General features: G+C 38.9%; 1 protein-coding gene across 2 annotated transcripts in view; it reads left to right on the top strand.

The window, feature by feature from the left end:
* Positions 1–10,818: 10,818 nt before the first annotated feature.
* Positions 10,819–18,655, top strand: part of egfra (epidermal growth factor receptor a (erythroblastic leukemia viral (v-erb-b) oncogene homolog, avian)) — a 43,016-nt gene continuing 35,179 nt past the window's right edge. Inside the window, exons 1-2 of one of the 2 annotated variants that reach the window (XM_028020828.1) lie at positions 10,819–10,952; positions 11,022–11,116. In XM_028020828.1, coding sequence (XP_027876629.1) covers positions 11,038–11,116 — 79 coding nt within the window. In that variant the 5' untranslated portion in view covers positions 10,819–10,952; positions 11,022–11,037. Of the gene's footprint in view, positions 11,117–18,655 lie in introns of both variants that reach the window. The other variant, XM_028020827.1, reaches the window with a different exon arrangement.

The following is an 18,655-nucleotide window of genomic DNA, read 5'->3' as shown; positions in this document are numbered from 1 at the left end:
GAGGATTGTGAGACAAAGCCAATTCAAGATATTGGAGGAAATTCACAAGTTGTGGACTGTAGCTAAAGTAAAACCTTAACCCTTTCCAGGACATGGACTAAAGCTGTCGCATTCGATGTACTGATCCTAAAAAATCATAATAAAATTGGAATACAACATAATAGGAACAAAGAACATATTTCTAAAACAAGAATGCTATTTTATAGCCTACACAATCATAGAAGACAGTTGACTGGTCCAGCAGACCATCAATGCAGACCATTTGCACCTTACACTTCACAAGAAGTGTAAAGTGCAAACGTCATTGGTAAAAAATTTGGGAGATCAGACTGCTGCATATAAATGGAAATTTCAGTGAAAGGGAAAAGGGAAAAGTGAAAGGGAAAAGAAGGTGGTTAAAAATGGTCCACAAGCAACAGGCACTCTTAAGAAGTCTGAAAGCAAGCAATTATAACAAAGAATTTGAAAGAAATTTTCAAGAATTATCACTAACAGGTGAACCCAGGAGATGGGCTACAACAGTCACATTCTTTGTATTATGATGTGAAATTAAAGGAATATGAGTTGTTTAAGGCTAACAGACTTATATGTTAATGCAGACATTTGGAGAAATGCAGAAGTTAAAAAAGGACTGTCGTGTTTCTACCTCTTTGAAACAGATAATTCTTTATAGATGTTAAACGGCCTGCTCTAAGCAACAGTAACCTCTAGGTGGCGGCGTTTCATCGTGGAATTTAAAAAACAGCTATTCTGTTTCTGTGGTGTCACATTTCAATGAAAAACACTACATAGATAGCATTACATACAATATATAGGAACATAATACACATGTAAATGAAAAAAAATTTTTTGTCAGTATGTTGATTCTTAGCCAATAAAACAATAATAATAATAATAATAATAAAACAACAAGGAGGAAATACATAAAATCTACATCAAATATGTAACTCAACAAACTTGTCTTGATTTAGCCAACAAATTAACAATTAATAAATATATTTAATAATTAGTTCATGGTCAAATGCTGCAGTTTTTTGTGACCTGTCGGATTCAGCCCTCACTGTATGGAGCTCTGAAGGTGACTTACTGTGGAAATTAACCAGTCAGATTTCCTTCGAAGCGTCACATTGACAGTATTTCACAGAGCACAACAGTTGTTCTGCATTGTGAACAACTGAACAGAACAGAATAATTCAAAATTTTATTTAAAATATATGCAAAAAAAAGATTGTCACATATGACTTTAAACTTTAAACTTTAACTACCAATGTAACATTCAGTTATATTGTATTTTAAATGAATCATTGAGATTTTTACAATAATTTACAAAAACAGTGATTTTTTGTTATATTTGCATTTTCAATTTTGTCACAAATAAATAAGTATTTAATTTAAAAAAAATAGATTTTACTTTTTAACCTTTTTGTTACTAGGTTACAGGAATAAATCACAGCCACAGTCCACCCCATGAACAAATAAGCTGAGAAAGTAGGACTATAACTTGATATGACAGCCATGGAGTAAAGTGAAAAGGAGGGAAGTTTGCTTTTTTAATCATTGCTAAAATGTAGTGAAACAAGTAAAGAAGTTAGTATGCTTGTGTGCGGCAAAAATCATGAACCATCATGAATGATCAATCTGAAAAACCTATCTGCATATCTTGAGCATATTCCTCAGTCATTCCTGCTGATGTGGAAAGCTTTTCAAAAACAGAAAGTAACTCAATTTGGGGTTTTTTATTTGTTTTTCTTTGTTTGTTTGTTTGTTGGATTGTCCATAACGAACACCATGTTCAAGCATAAGGGTGTCCATATGTGCACTTGGCACCAGGACACCCTAGGCCGCAGTTCGATGATCGACTTTGTCATCGTTTCATCGGATCTGCGGCCGTATGTCTTGGACACTCGGGTGAAGAGAGGTGCGGAGCTGTCCACTGACCACTACCTGGTGGTGAGTTGGCTCCGGTGGTGGGGGCGAAAGCCGGTCAGACCTGGCAGGCCCAAACGTGTTGTGAGGGTCTGCTGGGAACGTCTGGCGGAATCCCCTGTGAGACGGAGCTTTAACTCCCATCTCCGGCAAAACTTCGAACACGTCCCGGGGGAGGTGGGGGACATGGAGTCTGAGTGGACCGTGTTCCGTGCCTCCATTGTCGAGGCGGCCGATCGGAGCTGTGGCCGCAAGGTTGTCGGTGCCTGTCGCGGCGGCAACCCTCGAACCCGTTGGTGGACACCTTCGGTGAGGGATGCCGTCAGGCTGAAGAAGGAGTCCTATCGAGCCTTTTTGGCCTGTGGGACTCCGGAAGCAGCTGATGGGTACCGGCGGGCGAAGCGGCATGCGGCTCGGGCGGTTTGCGAGGCAAAAACTCGGGCGTGGGAGGAGTTTGGAGAGGCCATGGAGAAAGACTTCCGCACGGCTTCGAGGCGATTCTGGTCCGCCATCCGGCGTCTCAGGGGGGGGAAGCGGTGCAGCACCAACACTGTTTATAGTGGGGATGGTGTGCTGCTGACCTCTACTCGGGACGTTGTGGGCCGGTGGGCAGAGTACTTCGAAGACCTCCTCAATCCCACCAACATGCCTTCCACTGAGGAAGCAGAGCCTGGGGACTCTGGGTTGGGCTCTCCAATCTCTGGGGGCGAGGTCGCCGAGGTGGTTAAAAAGCTCCTCGGTGGCAAGGCCCCGGGGGTGGATGAGATCCGCCCGGAGTTCCTTAAGGCTCTGGATGTTGTAGGGTTGTGTTGGTTGACGCGACTCTGCAATATCGCATGGACATCGGGGGCAGTTCCCCTGGACTGGCAGACTGGGGTGGTGGTCCCCCTGTTCAAAAAGGGGGACCGGAGGGTGTGCTCCAATTATAGAGGGGTCACACTCTTAAGCCTCCCTGGCAAGGTCTATTCAGGGGTCCTGGAGAGGAGGGTCCGTCGGATAGTCGAACCTCGGATTCAGGAAGAGCAGTGTGGTTTTCGTCCTGGTCGTGGAACACTGGACCAGCTCTACACCCTCAGCAGGGTCCTGGAGGGTGCATGGGAGTTCGCCCAACCAGTCTACATGTGTTTTGTGGACTTGGAGAAGGCGTTCGACCGTGTCCCTCGGGGAGCCCTGTGGGGGGTTCTCCGGGAGTATGGGGTACCGGGCCCTTTGATACGGGCTGTCAGGTCCCTGTATGACCAGTGTCAGAGTCTGGTCCGCATTGCCGGCAGTAAGTCGGACTCGTTTCCGGTGAGAGTTGGACTCCGCCAGGGCTGCCCTTTGTCACCGATTCTGTTCATCACTTTCATGGACAGAATTTCTAGGCGCAGCCAAGGTGTTGAGAGGATCCGATTTGGTGGCCTTAGGATCTCATCTCTACTTTTTGCAGACGATGTGGTCCTTTTGGCTTCATCAGATCGTGATCTGCAGCTCTCGCTGGATCGGTTCGCAGCCGAGTGTGAAGCGGCCGGGATGGGGATCAGTGCCTCCAAATCCGAGGCCATGGTCTTGAGCCGGAAAAGGGTAGAGTGCCTTCTCCGGGTCAGGGGGGGTGTCCTGCCCCAAGTGGAGGAGTTTAAGTATCTCGGGATCTTGTTCACGAATGGGGGAAGAAGGGAGCGGGAGATCGACAGGCGGATTGGCGCAGCGTCTGCTGTCAAGCGGGCGCTGTACCGGTCCGTCGTGGTGAAGAGAGAGCTGAGCCAAAAAGCGAAGCTCTCGATTTACCGGTCGATCTACGTTCCCACCCTCATCTATGGTCATGAGCTTTGGGTCATGACCGAAAGAACGAGATCGCGGATACAAGCGGCCGAAATGGGTTTTCTCCGTAGGGTGGCTGGGCTCTCCCTTAGAGATAGGGTGAGAAGCTCAGTCATCCGGGAGGGACTCAGAGTAGAGCCGCTGCTCCTTCACATCGAGAGGAGCCAGTTGAGGTGGCTTGGGCATCTGGTCAGGATGCCTCCTGGACGCCTCCCTGGTGAGGTGTTCCGGGCACGTCCCACCGGGAGGAGGCCCCGGGGAAGACCCAGGACACGCTGGAGGGACTATGTCTCTCGGCTGGCCTGGGAACGCCTCGGGATTCCCCCGGAGGAGCTAGAAGAAGTGGCTGGGGAGAGGGAAGTCTGGGCCTCCCTTCTGAAGCTGCTACCCCCGCGACCCGACCTCGGATAAGCGGAAGAAGATGGATGGATGGATGGATGTTTGTTTGTTTTTATCTGGCAAACTGTTATATTCTTTGTCTTTCAGAGTCATGTGGGAAATATGAGCTTCTCCAGCCAGTTTAATCAATCTTTTGATTGCCTTCTTTCAACCATGTGAATGACTCAGATCTTCCAGTAGTGGCACCCACATCATCCAACAAAAACTTGAATGGATGTGGAAGAGAGAGAGGGCAGCTGCTTACTGAAAAAGAAAACAGTCTTCTCCAACAATCTTCAAATTCAAAACCCTCTACACTTACTTACACCTCTGGTTAAAATTAATAAAAAGCTTAAAAATAAATCTGTACTTCTTTTGCTGTACCACAATGCCATAGTAAAAACAAAATACAAACAAAACAATTTTTTTTACATTTTCGCTATTATTCAGTAAGAAAACAATCCTATTTTTACCAAAGAAACAACCAATCAAAGTCAGGAGGAGGTCAATCACTCTCATGCTCGCCCACTCCCGCTTGCTCTTTGCTAAGCTACAGCTGGTTCACCACAACATAGCCTGCCTCCAATCCTAAGGCTAATTAGCATGGTCACGATAATTGATAATGTTTTTCTGAAATGGTAAGTTGTTTCTCAACCATTAGCACATTAAACAGCATACAGGATCTGATTGGCTCCTCCTGGCTCTGATTGGTTGTTTCTGGGAGCGGTGTATTTTTGCAGGCAGCAATAGTAGCACTGGGAGGAAGTTAAGGAGCTCAATTTTTTCACAAATTACCTGTCTCATGCCAATGACATGATGGCAGTTTTAATAAATGTTGCAAAAACATATTTTTGTAAAAGTTACATTCTGCAGCTTTAATGAGGATTAGGCACTCTGCTGTGTTGTGGAAAGCATGAGCATGGTCCAAAAACATGCCAGTGTGCTATAACTTATCATGCAGCCTTTTATTGAATTTACAGCTATAGATTCATTGTTAAATTAGGAGGCAATCAATTTTCTATATCAAGAGTTTGCAAAGGGACCCATTCACTCAAGAACCACCAACTGGGATAAGATTGGTGTGCTTTTAGCTTCTTTTTTTCCCCCCCAAGGGCCTTAAGAACTTTGTTAAAGAGCTTGGCATAATTGTGTCTTTGAAATACCAGGACCTTTTAAATATGTATCTTCAGACTGAAAAACTAAAAGAAAAAATATAATCTTTGGATCTTTTAGCAGAATAATAATCCAAACATGCCAATATGTAAGCGTGGCCTTTATGTAACATATTATCATTGAAACAATATATTATAATCATTTTGTAATATAAACAATTCTACTGTAAATAAAGACTGGATAATCTTCAGTATGACTGCAATAAAGCAATTTATTTTAAGTTGTTTTATACATCTTCCCTATGAATGCGTAAAAGCATAGGGAGCATTGTGTGTATTGTGATTACATTCCCATCATGCCACTCTCAACCTGTAAATCCTGAACACACTGATCTGTTAGGATACCATTCACCTTGCTCAAACCTGAGAACAAGGTGTTCGGTTGTGAAACAGGATGTGACAGGTTGAGAAGTTGAGAAAGGGTTGCCGATTGGATTAAAGCGAGTTCATTCATTTACTTTTTAGGTGTTTACTGTGTAACCCATCGGGATGCCATGGAAACTGCATGCTTTGGCAAGTGGAGATGGCTCGGAGCCAAAGAGCAGAGGCCCTGGATGGTAAAGCTAAAAAAGAAAGAAAAAAGCAGAATGATCAAACCTGAGCACAAGTTATATTGTTCCTCATAAGAGATCAAAAACAATGGACATGTGTGGGATGGTGTAATCAGGGTCACTAATTAAAGGTTTACAGTTAAGATTTTGTTTAGGTTTAGCAGTTTTAGGTTTGCCTCTGGGCAGCCAGATGGTGAAGCGCAAGATAACGTCACTGACATCCGTAATTAAAACTAATTAATGGGTGCCAGACAGTTTCCAACAAATGCTTGAGGCTTTTCAACCATAGTGTTGGAAACAAGACCCAGAATGTTTTTATTAGACATGTGGTGGATTTTCTTAAATCTAATAGAAATATTCTCTGATTACCATGACAGTATAATTTCACTGTGTTTCCAATTCTGCCATCATAAGAGGTCAAAAACAATGGACGTGTGTGGGATGGTGTAGCTAATTTAATCTAATTTAGCTTTTTTATAATTATTTTTGGCTTGTTGAGAAAAAACATACATCCATTCATTTAGTTTTCTTCAGGTATTTTTTGACATTTACAGTCAAAAAAGTAGATATTTTATTACTCTCAGATTGGAAGAATGAAGAAGTAACATATACAGAACCTCTCTGACAGTGTGAAGTAGGCTAAAATATCTAAAATAAAAAACAGGGTTAAGAAATTAAGGAACAGGATGACATCTATTACTCTGGAAAGGTGTCACAGCCATTTATAAAGTTTTCTTAGGCTCCTGCAAACCACAGTGAGGGCTATCATTCACAAAACATGGAACAGTGTTGAACCTCCCCAGAGCTGCTGGCCTACCACAGTTATTCGAAGAGTACTCCAAAGAAGGTCACAAAAGAACCAAAGACAAAATCTAAGGATCTGCAGGCCTCAGTCACCTCATGTTTTTTCATTTTTATTTTAATTGCTTGGTGTGTAATATTTTGGTTGTTGTTTAAAACACATCTCGAGAGATGTTTATGAGCGGACATGAAGCAGCAATCAGAAATGAGCGGGGACAGTTACTACCTTATATGATCCTAGATTATTATTTTGTTGCTTCCCCAGCGTATTCTCATCCCGACCATCTACTGTATGTGAAAGAGCGTAAGAAAATACAAATGACTGTGTCATAGATGATGGCTGTTGCTAAATTTCTAAGTGTTTTCATATATTCCGGGATGTTGTCAGGTCTCTTTGGTTTTATCATAACCTTCTGACAGGATACCTTCAGGATAACCAGCCATCATCCCATATCCTTCAGCTGCACAGCTATTCTGTCATACTCAAGCATTTAATAGAAGTCCTTGTCTAAATATTATCCATCGAAGTGTTAACAGGGACGGGCACCATTTACAACTTGGCTCTAATGGTTATTCTTAGGAGAACATCATATATAATATGAGCTATTAACCTCATGCAGCTAATTTATAATGTTCCAGGATCATCCACATGGCACTTATAAAACATAAAAAGATGAGAAATATGTGAGTATTATGAGATGGGATATGTGTTTATTTTTGCAAAAGATGATATTTCTTATATTGGTTCCCAACATTTTCATCCTTCTTTAAATGTTTTCACTGTATTGTGTTTCTTGAAAAGTCTGGCCATTACTCTGGTTGTTTGATGTTTTTGCTCATGTCAGTAGTGCAGAAATCTCAGTTTCTTGCAGCAGGAACTGAAAAAACATTGAAATAATGGCAACTTCTTTCTTAATTGGTGTAAACCATTTCATAAGGAGGCCTTTGCCAGAGGTTTGGAAATTTTCCACTAGTGAGATGCCCATGTCATTCAATGTGTCCTTTCCTTCCTCATCCCCTTGCTGCTCTAATGAGTCTTCTCTGTGCCTTGAACATTTCTTACATTTTACCACACTACACACTTACATTTTACTACCACTGCATACTTCTACTTTAATTTTGATATATTATGCTAAAGTTCAAGAAAACTTCTAGTTTATTCACTCACACAATTTTAATACATTCCATGATGAGCTTACAACACACTGTTTTACAAAATAATGCAAATCACAGATCGTGCATAGCTCTAAGTTAGAGGAACATTTCACTGTTTTTAAGTCTTTTGACAAATAAAAAATGGAGAAGTGTGGCATGGTTTTGTATTCTATTCTAAATGAAATCTTCTACAATAAACTGTCTCCAGAAGCCACCCAATTTATAACTACAGTCCATCTGTGCGTAATATGATCTCAGTATGCTCCATAAAGTCCTCATACATTTGAATTAATAAACAAACAGCAACATGAAGATCAAGGAACACAGCAGACAGTTCAGGAACAGAGTTTTCATCAGAGAAACAGTGAAGGAGCTGCAGAGATCTACAGCACAGGTGAGCAAATCTGTGTGCATGGTGTTCTGACTATCTGTGCTACTTCATCAGATTTTCCTACCGTAGCATGGATAGATATTTATGTCAATACTGTATGTCAGTGCTCCCAGTCTAAAACTTCTACTGTCATGCTTACAAACCGAAAACTATAGCGGGTTATGTTAATGCTAAACATTATCATTGGATAACATTCTTTGAGTGACAAGACCGAAGCTTAGGGGTTGTGCTCTAGATCAAAGAATATTCATGTTAGAATGTCCCAGTCAAAATCTAGACATACATCCAATGGAAAATGAAAAATATATATTTTTAAATTATGTTCACTGTTCCCATCTTTCTAGCTTAACTGGTCTTCAGCTATTTTTGCAGATGGACAATATTCTAATTGTCCAAAAACATAAAAAATTGTGATGTATAGTTTTGCTTCTGCTTCACGATTATTACTTAATATTAAACTGCATCATATAGCCCACCAGAATTTGCACAAAACTTTGTATTGTGTATCTGTGTGAGATCATCATTTTGAATATTAAATCAGATATGCTAAAGTAGTGCTAGTCTTAATTGAGTACCTTTATTCCCAAAATACTTATACATTATGACTTTTAAATGACTAACAATAACAGCTGAAAGTGTTCTTATGGTATGAACACACGAGGCAGAGTATGTTACAAACTTTTTTCCCCAAGGTGTCTGAAAAACCAAAGAATGTGTTCAGAAAATCCTTTCTACAGATAGATACAACAACCTGATGTAGATTTCTGTGGAAAGTAATTCTAGTTGGTTCCCTCAGTAAATACTTCACTTCTCAGTTTCACTAATCACATCAGCATTTGTCTGTTTAGCAGTTAAGCCTTCAAACTGATGGTTGCATCACATCCAGTGTAGACACAAATCTTACGGTGCTGCCACATGTGAAACGTTAGCCTCACATTAGGCAATTTCGTCTGGAGCAGAATGGCCATAATTTCACTCAACACTATAACCTCTTCCTCCAGCAGCACAACCAAGGACAGTTTGCAGAAGCATTAGGCTTCAATAATGAAATAAACACCACAGTGAAAAATGATTTCCATCCCTGCTGTCCCCACAGAGCCCAATATGGTTATGACAAACAAACACATTTTAGGAGCTTGATGTCCAATTAGATTCAGATCCGGTAAGATTGAAGATTTGTCAGCAATTTAGACATTTTGTGTTCCACCCCTGTTCGCTGCTGCTATTTATGACTTTCATTCAGCTTACACACATGTTTAATATAGATATAAATACCAATAAAATTATGTTAGAACCTAAACATTGTCTCCTTTATTAGGTCCAACTTTCATAAAACCTTCAATGTGAAGTATGACATCCTGAGTGAATCATCACCATGGACACTTTTCATAGATGTACATTGAAAAAAAAGCTGCAGGGATGTCAGGGTTTATTTACTTAAAATGACTCAATACAACTGTAGTGACCATGCAGCCATAATAATGCCAATTTTTTAAACAAAAACGTACTATGATATTTATACTGAAATCAGCTCTAAATTGCATCTGTCAAATAAAATTAAATGTAAAATTACCAAGACACTGAAGAACATCAGTGAACTTTTTCAGATGTTATAAAATTACAACCACAAACGTCGGGTTATATTTTATTTGGATTTCAGTGATATAACAACACAATGCGAACAATAGATTGGATGGAAAACATTTTTGAACATTATTGAATCTTGATAAAGGGGCATGTTAAAGAAAATAATTTACCATTAAGTAAGTTACATCTTATGTTCTTACAGAAAAAATATTCTTTTTGAAGATTTACACAGATTACTACCTGAGTCCTGTTTTGCTTAGAAGCATGATGTATTATCCTCCTGAAAGAGGTCACAGCAATCATGAACATCTATATGGGGAATGAATGCTTATATATTTAGCAGATCAGGTCAGTTTTTACCAGCATTTCAAAGTGCTTTACGTCATAAAAACACAAAAATATAAAATCATAGTTGGACTGTCAACCCATGTGGAAGATAGTCTGACTTATCTTCTTTTAGTGTTTGAGCACAAAATTTTGCTATGCTCAACCAAAATAATAACATTTTTAACTGATAAATAAGTTACATTTTTATGTTTCAGACCAATATGTATGCAAACATAGTACGCTGCACAAAGACGTTAAAGCAATAGTTAATGCTGTTTTAACCCCTAAAGATACAGATACAAATTAACATTTATATTTTCCAAGATAAAACATGTTTTTTTAAGTTCTGTAGTAAAAAGGTTTTTTGTCTTTGCATCTGCTTTTAACAGCATTAGCTAAAATGAAGATTATAAAATTTGTTGAAAGACTGTTAAATGGGTTTGCTTCTCTTTGCTATGGCTTTTCCTTCATCCACCAGAGGAAATCGGTCATAAAAACGTACTGAGTGCAACTGCTAGGGTTTTATTGCAAGAAGTTGATTGAAATTGAAAAACCTTAAAGTTTTCACCTTAAATATGCATGTGCATCCGATCATCTGCGTCTTTGCGGTGTGCAATGCGTGCAGCGCCAGTGCAGTGAACAGATTTTTGTCCTGGATTTCTCCTCTGTGTGCGTGTATACCTGAGAGGCGCATCTGTCCTTCCTCCTGCTGCTGACGTCGCAGCAGTCGGAGGTTTTCCCTCGTAGGCTGAAGTCAGACTGCTGGAGATATCTGAAGAGGAGGAGGAGGAGCTGTCAAAGTTGGACTTTCTCGGAGAAGGAAAACTATTAGACACATCGACACGGGAATTAGATTAAATTAAGGTGTTTGTTTATATCCAGTCGGGATATCGTGTCCTGTTGACATGGAATGACACCGCACTTTCCATACAGGAGCTTCGAAAACACCATGGCAGCCCGTTTTCTGCGGTGGATCAGCCTCACCTCTCTGCTCTGCTTTGGCTCCTGTGTTCTGGCGGAAAAGAAAGGTATGCTTGGGCAGTGGGTCTCAAAAGGCAAAACGCCAGCGGGGCTTTCGTTTCCCTGTTTGCCTGTCCTGCTTTTTTCTTAAACGTGAGAGAGACGGAGACGGAGCTGCGCGGAAACTTGATCCTGCATGGGAGAAAAGTTTCTCACAGTCCCGCTGTTCGCCCTGTGACCTGTTGTAAAGCTAGATTTGAGCCTTCAGTGAAAGTACAACACAGTAACTGCCACGACAATTGAAAGTCTGATTAGCAGAGGTTATGATTAATTGGTTAATTGAATGATTGTGGAAGTGAACATCTGTCAGGATCCAAGTGTGAAATTTTGAACTAGACTGATGACGATGATGATGGGAAATGATGTTGGTTGAGCAATAGTTTGTTTTCTTTCCACTCTGTATGACACTGTTTTAAGGAAAATCATATTTTCTAGATACAAAGTTACAAATCTGAACAATTAGTTGCATAGAAAATAATTGTGAATAATTTTTTAAGTTCTGTAGTAAAAATAAATGTATATGTGTATAAATTTTAAAAATTGACTGCATTATATATATATACACTTATTCTTAAATACTTCATCCAGTTTTGAAACAAATAACAAAGCCATATCTCTTAAAGAGTGATATTCTCTTCTGCTACAGTACAAACCTCAACTAACTTACCTGGTGAAATAGAGGTTTCAAGGGAAACTTTGCAAATGTTAAAGTCAAACTTTTCATCCCGTTTAGTTTCTTTACTCTAACGCCTTCAGTTGAAGAGAACTACACAGGCTAGCTTTAGTTATTGGTTATGGTTTACATGACAACTTGCTTAGAATATATATATTTTTTATGTTTAGCTTCTCCTTCTTTTATGCCTTAATCACAAATGGCTTATAACTTTTTGTTTCTTCTTAACATTTAGGTCAAACCAGATGAGAAAAATCATTATAACTGTTAAACTTACATGACTTCTCTTCAGAAACATTCATTAGATAAAATGTATGCAAATAGCTACCTTTAGTTTTTTGCTTAAGTTAAATTTACATGTTTACTTAAAGTTCTGTTCTCTGGTGGCCCTGAAGCAGCAGGGCTTTGTCTATTACTTAGCTATTTCTTATGTTTTCTCTTTAAATATGTTTTATATAATTTTAGTTGGTCTAAGTGAATCAGACTTCATGAAGGCCAGATGTGAGGGGAGAAAGTGACCAGTAGTATCACTTTACTCCCTAATGACTGTAACTTCCTATTCTCATGAATCATAATGGTCCAACACTCATATCTTGTCTGTGCTGTTTGTCCCAATGAGTAGATGACCACATGTTTCAGTTCCAGCAGCCCACATGAGCATCTTTGTTCCAATCAATGTATGTTTTATATATTGATTTATGTACTTGTTAACCATAACCATTGTAAGCATATTTGTGAGCCAAAAAGACAGTCCTCTCTTACTTACTTGTGGGAAGTCAGCTTATATCTCAAGCAGCAACATGTCTCCCACCATAAATAATAAATTAGGAATTTTATTAAGACCAGATGAGGTGAATAATGAGCAGCTGTACTGACAGACATGTTGTACTATTTGGTTTATTGCTGTTCTGGGGCAGGACAGATGTTTCCATGTGGCAAATATCCTCAGTGTCCAGTTTGATTGTAAACCTCCTCCATGTTGCATGTTGTAAGTCTTGGTATGGTTACATAGCAGACAACCGAAGAAATATTGGTGTGCATTAAAAAATTGTAGCAGTTGAAATTAGCTCAGTGTATTTTTGGATTTGCACTTGACGGCAAACTGCCTATCTATAATTTACATTTTACCATAGATGAGAACTGAATTCTAATTGCATTGTATAACATATTTATATTTTGACTAAGTGAGTTCTGCTTTGCAAATAGGGTAGAGCTTGATTTTGAGTCTATTTCTTAATCTCAGATGGATTTTACAACTTGTGGCTTGCAGTCACGGCCAGTTTGAGTCTGCTTCTAGGAAAATCCAACATACTTTAACAGAAGTTCCCAAGCATTTAAAACAGAAGGACTCAAATTCAAAACATAATCATACACTTCTACTTGTTCTTGTCAAATCATATCTTCTTGTATATGTTTGCATTTATCTTGTGTGTTTAATAAACGGGGCAGTTTTTCAGCTCATTACAAGAAAATAAATATGGTAGGGTGTTTGAAGAAACAACACAATGGCTGGTGTGGCCCCCTTTTTGTCGTCTGCCACAACAGACAGAACCATGGTGAAGATTACACCTTTAAAATCTGGTGTAACTCATTCCACCCACCTTCAGTTAATGTGAGTTTGTTGTATATTTGCTCTTCATCTGTTAATTGGAGTAGGCGTTTTTCAATCAATATCATTTGAAGAGTTTGAAGCAGATTTCTTAGTTAGTAAAATACAAGCATCTAAGAAATTATTTTGATCCCTGGCAGCAAATTGTCAAAACATTTAACACTCCACAATACTTTCTTTCGTATTGCTGGTATTTTAGAGCTATTTGTTCCAACTCTGCTGTTGTAGTGATAATTTTCATGTGAACAAAACATCATTTTTCTATTTTGTCATGACTACAAACTTCTGTGCATTTCATTGGGGCTTTATTTAGTAGATTGACATAAAGTACTGCATATTGTGAAGTGGAAGGGAAATTGTATCTGCTAACAGAATCCTTTCACAAATGAAATCAGAAAAGTGAGATATGTACTTATGTCCCCATTTGCTCCATTTGTTGCTGTCAATCTTTACCACTTTTAACATCTATAGATGAAAATATTTACTTTTCTTTATGTCCTCCAAACTACATTTAGCTTTCTATGTTTTAGCACAGACAGTTTGATTTAGGTCTGAACTTTAACTAGGTCAATCTTGTAAGGTTGGAATGGGCCATTGGGTACATTCTGCTGTTTTGCTGAATGTGCATCCCTATCGTAAGTATTTTGCGGCCTCTAACTGTTTTTCTTCCTGGATTGCCCTGTATATCTCTCCATCCATCTTCTTCACCAGTGTTCCACTGTACATAAAAGTAAGTAAATCATAACGTTTAGTTTTGGTCACATAAATTTAGAGCCTCTACTGCCACATGCTTGCTGTGTCTCTTACATGGTGTGGACAGGAAACTGTGAACAGGGTCTTTTTATTTCTTTCTTTCAGCAATGGACTTCTTCTTGCCCCTTTTCCATACAGGCTAAATTTGAGGAAAACAATTAATTGTTCTGTAACACTCTTCAGTTCGCCTCATCTTAATTTTATTTTGTAAGCGACACATCAAGCCTTTACGTAAATTAGATCGACATTACATCTGAGCCCGACCAGACGTTTTCCCCAGTGAAGTCCCTCTTGTCATGTGTGTGTTGAGGGACAGCATTCCCCTGTTAGTGTCTTCAATTGAGTGTAAAAGCTCCTTTATGTAGAAACAATCCTTACCTTGGGTTCTGGTATATTAAATTTATAAAATGTGGAGAGGTCCATGGGGTTATTTGTCTATTTGTGACTGGAGTGGAACTGGAAGTGGTTGCTGCATTTTGTTCCTATGAGAAGTGTTTCACCAGTAGAAAGCTGCTAAAGTGGTGATTATCCTGCCTCTGCCAAAAAGTTTACCTGTGAAAGATCAGACTAATCATATGATCTTATCTAAAATAAATCAGTAATCCCTAATGCTTGAAGCATGATTTGGGTAAGAATAGCCTGCTGAAGCCAGTATGTTTTGTCTACATTAGTTAGTTCATTCCCGATTCTTGACACAATGAAATTAAAAGATGGTACAAGTTTTATTAAACTTTATGTATTCTCTTTTGTTAAATGTTGAGCTGATTCATGGCAACATTTTTCAGCTTGAAGCACAATTCAACATTTCAGCTAAGTGATTTTCCTGGTGTGTTCAGTTAGAGTCTTAAAAAACCCGCTTCTTTCATCGGTCCATCTGTTTTTTCCCAGCTTCCCTATAAACCATGCCTTTTTCCATTCATTAAAACCAATCTCCTAAGAGCGATAGTGAAGTGCAGCTTGTGATCCAGTGTAATCTTAGACCCACAAGAGGTCCTGCTGCTGCTGATGCTACTGCAACTTCAGCTTCCTGTCCCTCTGACGAACAAACCAGACTTACATCTGCTGCAGCCATTGTTGGGGAAGAAAGGATTTTTTTGTTAAAACTGTGGGGGATGGAGTGTAATTTCTGGTCATCCTCAGTGTAGCTTTGAGAACCTGCATCAAGTCTGAGAGGTAGTAATTTTATAGAACTGCTGGCAAGGTGCAGGATTTCAAGACAATAGTGGCTTTGTAGAGAGTAGGTCATCAGGCATCAGTGATACTTTGCAGAGCAGCACAGATCCGCAACCTGATGCAGACACACCTGAAAGCAGGTATGCAGGTCATCTGCATCAACAGTTTTATTATTTCGCTTCCTTTTCACTGTTAGGAGATTTTGAAAAACTGTGAATCTAGTGTAAATCACGTGACACTGCACTTATACACGTGGTAATTATGTGTCTGGTTACACTTCAGTAGTTTGTATACCTCCAGCATGGAATAAGTGAGTGAATATGTAGTTACTCATTGAACAGATTTGCTCCCTTTGTTTGTTCATGGTAACAAAGTCATCCGCAGCATTTATGGCCTTTCCATGATCGTCTGGTTGTGTCAAGTGGAAAGAGACCCAGCCGTCTAGGCTGGAAAAAGGCCCTGTGCTATCTTCTCATCAGCTTTAGTGTTGTGTTAACAGGAAAAACGTCCTACATCTAATTAAATTAATAACCCTCTGTGTGGGGGGATGTTTTTGCTTTAGAGAATGAGATTCTTTTACCCGTGAGCATATTTTAGTGCATGCCATTGTACTGTTAAGATAATTATATTTTTAAAACATAAGTTTCCTTTTTACTGTAGGAATAACTCCTGATGAAAAGCTCTGATACAAAATCTACTGCTTTTGATTTTAAGCAATGCATTACTAAATGCGGTAATTATATGATTGTTTATTTGCCACAGATTGAAAGATTAAAGAAGAAATATTTAGTATCAGGAAGAGATGAATGAAATCAAAAAGCTTGTCTAAAGCCTTTATCTATAAAATAACAATAGCAACAACAATATTTCATTGTCATATTAAATTGTCAGTATATCTTCTACACATTTTACTAATCATAGCTGTAAAATATCATTACTATTATAGTCATGACTGATGGCTATCTTTTTGTATCTACATCATTGCTCTCTGTCTGTTCCCAAAGTAACATTGTGTTCTTACATGAATGTTTAAAAGTGAAAGCTAAAAAGATTTCTGCATGCTTGTCATAGTTATGCAAATGTTTCTTATGTAGGTTACTTTGGTTGCTGATTTTTGTTTCCCACAAGTTAAAGCTTTCTTTCTGACAGCACAAACAGCACAAATAAAATGTTACAATCTAAAACTATACTTTTCACAGACACGTCTGAATGAAGCTCTGCAGTAACCATTGTAAAGTGAATAGGTAAATGGCGAACCCATTAATATCACAGAATTTAGAGGCTTAAAAAAGTGCCATTTTCACTTATTTAACTGTGGGATAAAAAGAGTAACACTTACAGCAGTGAAATAACCATTAAAAAAGCTCCACTAACCTACAAATGTGTCTTTTACTACTAAATGGAAATGCAAGCACATGATTTTCTCAAACTTGCACGAGAAATGGAAAAGTGTAGTACACCCCTTTGAGCCAGCTGACAAACAGTGAGTAGCAGTGGGTGGAGGAAGGGAGGGACTGCATTATTCTATACTTTATGGACTTGGTCACTCTGAACTTCACTTTCCTCTGTAGGAACGTTGTCATAGAAGCTGTAACTTTTAAAATTTCAGTATACTTTCTTACCAATAACTATCCCAGGCTGTTTTGTGGTATTCTGATTTCAAACTATGTTTTAAATATTATTAACTATGCAATTAACTACTACTTTGAGATTAATTCATAAAAAATGAAATGGCTTGTAGTTCTAAACAGAAAATAAAGACAAGTCTTGATTTTTAGAGCTGCACTGCTATAAATGTTGGAATATTTTAATTTAGAACAAAGCTTTGCAGTCGATTCATGCTAGTTCTTATGGGTTCTAATGTTTAATGTTAATCTGCAATCACTACACACATTTTTTATTATTTGTGGTAATTAGAGAATCATATTTCTTTCCCATGAATGAATATGTTTTATTTGCATTAAACCATAAACTATATGGATGGACAGTGATGGTGAGCTAATTAAAGTGAAGAAAACCCGGAAAATTGGGGCAAGGATGCAAAAACAAAACATCAGACAGAATGTTTCAGTTTTTTCATATTTGTGATTGTTTAAATGTCCATCAAAGAGAGCCTATATCCTGCTGCTTTTAGCTACCGCTGCTTCAATGGAAGCATCCAAACTGCAGGTGAGAGACGCTCCCCATTATCTCGCGGACCTCCTGTTGGTCTGTCATCTCCTCTCGTGACCCACAGGTCGCTCTGAGGAGCAGAGCTACAATGTGCACTCACCCGCAGAAGAAATCCCCTACAGAGAGGAGAACAATGGCTTCACAAACAAACCTCCATCCTAGAGTATTTAAGAAGAAACCATTGTTTAAAGGGTGGTGTCTGATTATTGAAAACGGCTTGCCTAGTGCGGATTAGCATGTTTTCTGATTACTTCTTATTAACAGCTTAATTTTTTTCCATGGATATTTTAAACTTAATTTTCTCAGTTGACTTTAAAAAAATGGGATTTGCATGCTCTTCTCGTTAGCCTGGAGGACTTTCCTACTTCAGATAAAGAAGCCCCGTTTAGCAGTTTTAGGAGGTTTTGACTCATGAGGGTGACAAAATTATAGACTGTTGTAAAGAAGTTTCAACACTTCTTCTCTTACGCCTAAGATCAAAGACAGACATGGAGATTTAACTGTTATTGCCACTGAGGTAAAATGGCTTGACTCAACTTGAAATTTCTTCAGGCAGTGCAGGATTTTGTAAACCTGAGTGCAGAGATCTGTTTGATTTAAAACAAAACAAAACAAAAAAAACCCTCAACTTTGTGTACCTTTTAAATGAATCCTGATCAGACTTGTCCACCTACCGCATTTAACACCCAGATGCCCATTAAAATAATGTTTTCTCCTCAACTGTTATTAAGGCATTACATGCTTCACTACAAAGGTGTGGTCAAATATCAATCAAGATCCTCTCTTTTTCAGTAATCACGGAAACTGAGGTTGTTCAGAGAGTTAATGAGCCCAAAAAAGAGAAATGTCTTGTTTCATTAGGTCTTGGAGGTTTTTGTTATCTACCAGGAGAACAGATTAAACAAGACTGCATTTTGTAATGAGCTTTTACAAATATGACAATTTTCAAATCCTGTACAAAAACCCAGATGTTAATCGGAAGCCTGTAGTACCTCACTGGATTTTAGATCAGACACCCTGTTCCATCTTTAAATGGTCCTAGTCAGAGTCCAAAACAAGTTCTCAGCTTACACTGCCTATTGTGTTGAGCTTCTACAATAGAAGTGTCTCTTTCATAAAACTCTAAGACTGAAAATTAATCAGCATAAATGCAGGCTTTCAAACTCA

This window comes from Xiphophorus couchianus, chromosome 6, assembly GCF_001444195.1.
Source record: "Xiphophorus couchianus chromosome 6, X_couchianus-1.0, whole genome shotgun sequence".
Taxonomy (NCBI): domain Eukaryota; kingdom Metazoa; phylum Chordata; class Actinopteri; order Cyprinodontiformes; family Poeciliidae; genus Xiphophorus; species Xiphophorus couchianus.
The sequence above is the reverse complement of the archived record's forward strand: the minus strand, read 5'-3'. Positions and strand labels throughout refer to the sequence as shown.